The sequence below is a fragment of the Helicoverpa armigera genome, chromosome 11, assembly GCF_030705265.1.
Source record: "Helicoverpa armigera isolate CAAS_96S chromosome 11, ASM3070526v1, whole genome shotgun sequence".
NCBI lineage: Eukaryota > Metazoa > Arthropoda > Insecta > Lepidoptera > Noctuidae > Helicoverpa > Helicoverpa armigera.
The window spans coordinates 4,670,597-4,676,102 of record NC_087130.1 but is presented as its reverse complement, the minus strand read 5'-3'; the positions used below and the strand labels follow the sequence as shown (position 1 = coordinate 4,676,102).

At 37.5% G+C, this 5,506-nt stretch overlaps 1 protein-coding gene across 1 annotated transcript; it reads right to left on the bottom strand.

Annotated features, from left to right (window-relative positions):
• Window positions 1–1,725: 1,725 nt before the first annotated feature.
• LOC110370134 (uncharacterized) lies at window positions 1,726–3,148 on the bottom strand. The gene has a single exon (XM_021325864.3). It carries the CDS (start codon window positions 2,900–2,902, stop codon window positions 1,904–1,906), a length of 999 nt encoding a protein of 332 aa, XP_021181539.3. The 5' UTR covers window positions 2,903–3,148; the 3' UTR covers window positions 1,726–1,903.
• Between the last annotated feature and the right edge of the window lie 2,358 nt (window positions 3,149–5,506).

Sequence of the window (5,506 nt, the reverse complement as noted above, 5' to 3'; positions counted from 1 at the left end):
ACAGTATTATCTTGAGACTATTAGTTACCTACTTTCAGCCGGTTATCAGTGGTAAAACACTTGTAAAGGCTTAGGAAACTTAACGTTTAGTTCTTCGTGTCAAAGTTAAAGGCACCGCCAAAGAAAAACTCTATCTTCAAGATTCCATACAATACTCGTACAAGTAGTTAGAGGAAGCCGTGGTGGCCTAGTAGTTAAACCACCTGTCTCTCAAACACGAGAGTGTTTGTTCGATTCCAGGTCTGGCCAACTGATCTATGTAAGCTTAACTAAATTAACTTAATTTAGGTGAAGAGAAACATTTGAGGAAACCTGGATCTGCAGTGGGACAATAAAAACGCTAACGACGATGATAAGTTGACAAAACAAACCATTTCCTAATCATGTAGACGAGGTATGAAAAGGAAAGTTTAAGAAGTACAGTTTGTCTATGCAAAATACTTGAAAATACGAGTCGCTATTTTAAGACAACAATAATATAGGAACATAGGTATATGCCAAATGTGATAATTGGGTTGAGATTGCCAAAACTGATATTTCAATGTGCATCAAACAAATATGCAGCGCTTTTTATAATGAAGGTTACTCCATCCATTTTTCATCGTCTGCAAATGAATGAAGCAAAAAAATAAACAGGTCTTTGAACGTCTTTAGAGGTTGTCAATGACTGCACACTAAAAATAAAAAACAAAATGCTACAAATGTTTTGGAATATGCATATCCACTGAGACCACTGGTAGCCAGTACCAGCCTATACACATACATTATGTATTTACTTAGGTATGTATATGAATAATATTTAGGTTGACATCGTAAGCTCAATTTACATTTTACTCCGGCCTAGAGTAGTGTGCAAACACTCATCTTTTTTACCAACTTCAAGGGAAGGGTTTTTGCTTGTGTTTTGACGTGCGTTGTGAAAGATGTTAATACATATGCACCAGCATGTAGTGTTGTGTGTATATCTTTCAAGACCATGTAACCAAGAGTTTTTTTTTTTTTAAGTCACATTATAAGTCTCAATAACTACCAAATATAAGATAGATGTTGAATAAGTAAATAAATACCAAAGATGAATGCACTGTAACGATTTGCAGTCATTAATGAATGTATTTATTACTGAGATCTCATTATTGATAACTCAACTACTAAACACTCCACTAAGATATTAATTGAAAGAGATTATAATAGTTTTACTAATGAACTAAATGCTAATAAATATGTGCGGAAAAAGATACATCGTTTAAAGATCAATGATAAATTGACTATTAGGAAAAGTAATGAATGACAGATTAACTAGTTTATCAGGAACACAATGGAAACCTGTTTGCCAAGACCAAGAAGTTTGTATTGTGTGCAATGACCTTTTCAATGAACAGACCTTGACATCCATTAACGACCGATAAGACTAGTTTGTGGAAGAATTCCTATTTCAAATAAGATTTATAAATATAGTGGCCAGTACTATTCAGATCTAGTTGATGTGTAATTTAAAAATAGAACGACCTATTGTTGCCGTATTAGAAGTCTGAATGGCCAGTAAAAAGGATTCATGGATTGATTGAAGTTTTGGTGATGATGAATCTCAAATGTGTAAAAAAAAAAAAAAAAATAAAGTTAACATAAATATTAATTATTTATTATCTTAAATATCAAAATACAAATGACTTATTTAATAACATTATAATATTCAAGAACTTATGATTATTATAAATAACGCTATAATATGGGTATAATATCAATGAAATTCTTTTCTAGCATTAAAATACACATAATTTCATAATTATGTAACTTGTAACTATTCGACATTAAAATCACATTGTCACTTACCTACACTCTTCGACTGTCATCAATAATCACAATTGTCAATAAAATTAATTAACATATGAACTATAAAATACTGTTACTTAGACAACTCTTCTGGCACTGGTGTGTACTTAAGGCCGGTATCACACAGTAGCGTGACGACCCACGCGTCTTCAGGAACAAGTCCTGACTCCAGCAGTTTGACAGCCGCCGCTACGTTGGCTCCACTCGTGTACCCAACGTACAGACCCTCTTTCTCACCAATTAAATCCTTGTACTTGACTGCCTCCTCATCAGTCACGCTTAATGTGCCATCCATATAGTCGTACTTGAACAAGTTCGGGACACACCCGTATCCCGAGCCCTGCAGCAAGTGAAGGGGCTTCGTTATCTTGTCACCTTTGATCGGCTCTGCGCCAGCAGGCTCCACGACAAATGTTTTTATATTAGGATTCTGCTCCTTCAAATATTTTGATGTGCCGACAAATGTGCCAGCAGTGCCCACTGTTGCTACGAAAGCATCCACGTGATGTCCAGTCTGCTTCCAGATTTCAGGCCCCGTGCTCTCGTAGTGAGCTTCGGCGTTTGCTGGGTTATTGAACTGATTGACGTAGTAAGCATTTTGTTCTTCGACGATCTTCAAGCCCACTTCTTCAACAGCTTTCACATCAGCGAGTGTTACGTTGCCGTACGTTCCCTCCACTTGATCTACTCGCACACACTTAGCGCCCAGCGCCTCCATGTGAATAGCCCTCTGAGCACTGTTACCTTTCGACATGGTGAGTGTGAGTGGGTGACCCAGCACAGCGCACACTACAGCCAGCCCGCAGCCTTGGTTGCCTGACGTCACTTCCACCACGGGTGCACCGGGCTTCAGCTCGCCAGATTTAAGAGCACGATTGATCATGCTCAAGGATGAGCGACATTTCAGCGATGCACCAGGGTTCATGAATTCACATTTTGCCAGCACGCGTCCAGGTCCGGAGTAGATACGATCCAATGCGACGATAGGTGTGTTGCCAATTAATTCCAGCGCAGATGATTTGATTTCGTTTGCTTCGTATTTCAGTTGCTGGTGCTTTTCGATGGGAGCCATGTTGCACAGTTGATTTGTTGATGAAGCTCGTTGAAAGTTTACTTTGAATGTAGTATTCAGATATCGGTTGGATACTGAGTTGTTCGGCTGCGGTAGCGTTGTTATAAGCGCTGGAGCAGAGCGCGACCCGTGTGCACACGCGGCCGTTGTGTCGCGACGAGCGCAAAGCTATCGCTCGCGTGCAGAGCACTGACGAGACGCGATTGATATTCCGACTGACTCCTGTTCTTTAAATTCAAGGCTCGAACCGTTTATTTACATGTTCATTAACAAGTGACGATAATAACTACTTATGATATACTTACTTATATATGATATTAGGCGCAGTATCTCGCAATTGGCCGTTCAAACTTCTATTTTTTTAAATTTATGTACGGTTTACGCCGGTTCATGTTGACCTCACTTCAGGATGATTGACTAATCCCAGTGCAAGTGAAATGAGGATACTTACGTAACACGCGTCTATTTTCCTGAATTTACCTGTTTTGTTGCAATATACATAGTCGTCTTTTGTTTATTGCACAGTCATTCCTACTTAGGTAACCGAAAAAATAATTAACTAATGCAGTAGTTGTTGTTGGTGTGTAAAACATCTACATACTTTGAAACTGAGAAAAAGTGAAAAGTTTTTGTTGAAAAAGAGTGAAGTGTGGCTTTATTTTATGTAGTCAAACATAAATATAGATCGACTCAGCTACATAGGTATATGAAACTGTTGGCTATTTTCATTCAATCATTCTTATGCCTATTTTACCCAAGTACCTATCTAATTGACTTTTGCTTTCACTTTGTCGTTTTTGTAATCAGTTTACAAGCACGTGCTTAATTAGCTACAAACATTGCATGTGGCTGCCTGCGCAGACGCCGTTCTTACATAATATTGCGCCAACTGGCAAAACACACAAAAAGTACAAATAGCTGTTAGCCTTTGCCGAACAAGCGATTAACTTACGAGTGGCAATCCGGGGACACTCGACTATTTTGGAAATCATTTAAATAAAAAACAACCATAAAATTGAACAGCTTGGGTACATTTTGCATTGCTTCACTGATTCAATCACAAATATCTTGGGCTAGACAAAAATAGCTCTTAACAGCTTTAAAATAGGGTTCTTTTATAAATATGTGTCACTGTTATGTGCAGATGTCGTTCAAATAGGGTCTATTGTTAACAAATACGGGTACAATTGCGAACAATGCAATACATTATTTTATTTGGCGGAGGCAAGTAACGCCAAATGTCAGCTGTTAGCTAATTGAGACATCAATCGAGGATATGGTGCAAAATATGTCGAGTTTGGTGACCAAATGGCGCGGTAGTAACAAAGTCTGTCGACTTTATCAATGTTTGCTAAAGTCTGTCATCTGTATTAAACAAAAAACGGACTGATAAAATTGTTTTAATAACTTTTTAGCTTACAAATTGTAAGTGATAGCTATTTTTAAAATAAATAGATTATTGTAAGATATTCTGGCCTTTTGGTTTGTGTAGAACCAGTTGAACTCATACGGTTGATAAAAAATTGATTATTTATTTGTAACGCTGGGTTCTTTTATTATGTTTTTACAATTTAAACAGATATATATTACTCATATCAGCAAACTAAAAAAAAAATTCAAGGTAATGGAATTATTCTCGTACAAGAAGATCACTTCTTGTTTCTAGTTTTTACATGAATTTTTTAAATTACCTTCCTAAAACAAATGACGGGCCAACAGATAACATTTTACGTAAAAACGATGTCCCTCTGTCATGACAAGAGCTCTATCGAATTCCTTATCACAGTACAAGTTTAACTTTATCTCAAACCTGACCTCCGCACTACGTATGCTCTGTATTTAAAGGAAGGGTCATCATATATAACTACTTACGTATAATCATATGTATAGAGATAGAGACATAATTCTGCCGTCTCTAAAACGTTACAGATATGAACAAATAACACATCGTGTGTCGGCTAAAAAGATTTTGACGTTTCACGATACCGATACTATACAGATTTCCGTTTTTCATTTGTTTCAGTGACAACCAAGGAAAACTCAACCGCAAACCATTTTAAAAACCAATGATTTAATCAGTCAGTTTTGGAAATGTGAAGAATTAGCATTACTGCTTTGCTATTTAACCCCTATTTATTCATACAATGATACAACGGTCAATCCTTCTCCATGTGAGAGGAGGTCTGTGCTCAGCAGTGGGACGATAATAAGGTTCTAACGACACAACGCCAAAGAAATCAAATACAGAAAACAGTTCAAATGTAAAGCCCTCCTTCAAACATTTATCTATTTACAAAGACCACCAGCAACGTCTCTATTACGCAATACAACTAAAAAAAAACACAATCCTTCAATAGCATTGCAAGGCACACCCAATTATTATACAAGTCTTATCCGAGTCCGAAAATGTCGGATTCCCACGGGCGCAGGTGCAGGAGCTCTTGCGCATACAATGCGGAGCGCGCTCGCATTCCAAGCGACTCGCGCGCACCGACGCAGCAAAGATCGTGACTTGTATTACATGGTACATTAAATGATACGGACACAGATTTAGGCTTAAGTTAATATTTGTATCAAAACATCTTGTGGCTGAATAAAGATGGT

What these genes read in the sequence shown, in the direction of transcription:
- LOC110370134 (XM_021325864.3), bottom strand. Translation starts at nt 2,902, where the DNA reads ATGGCTCCCATCGAAAAGCACCAGCAACTGAAATACGAAGCAAACGAA.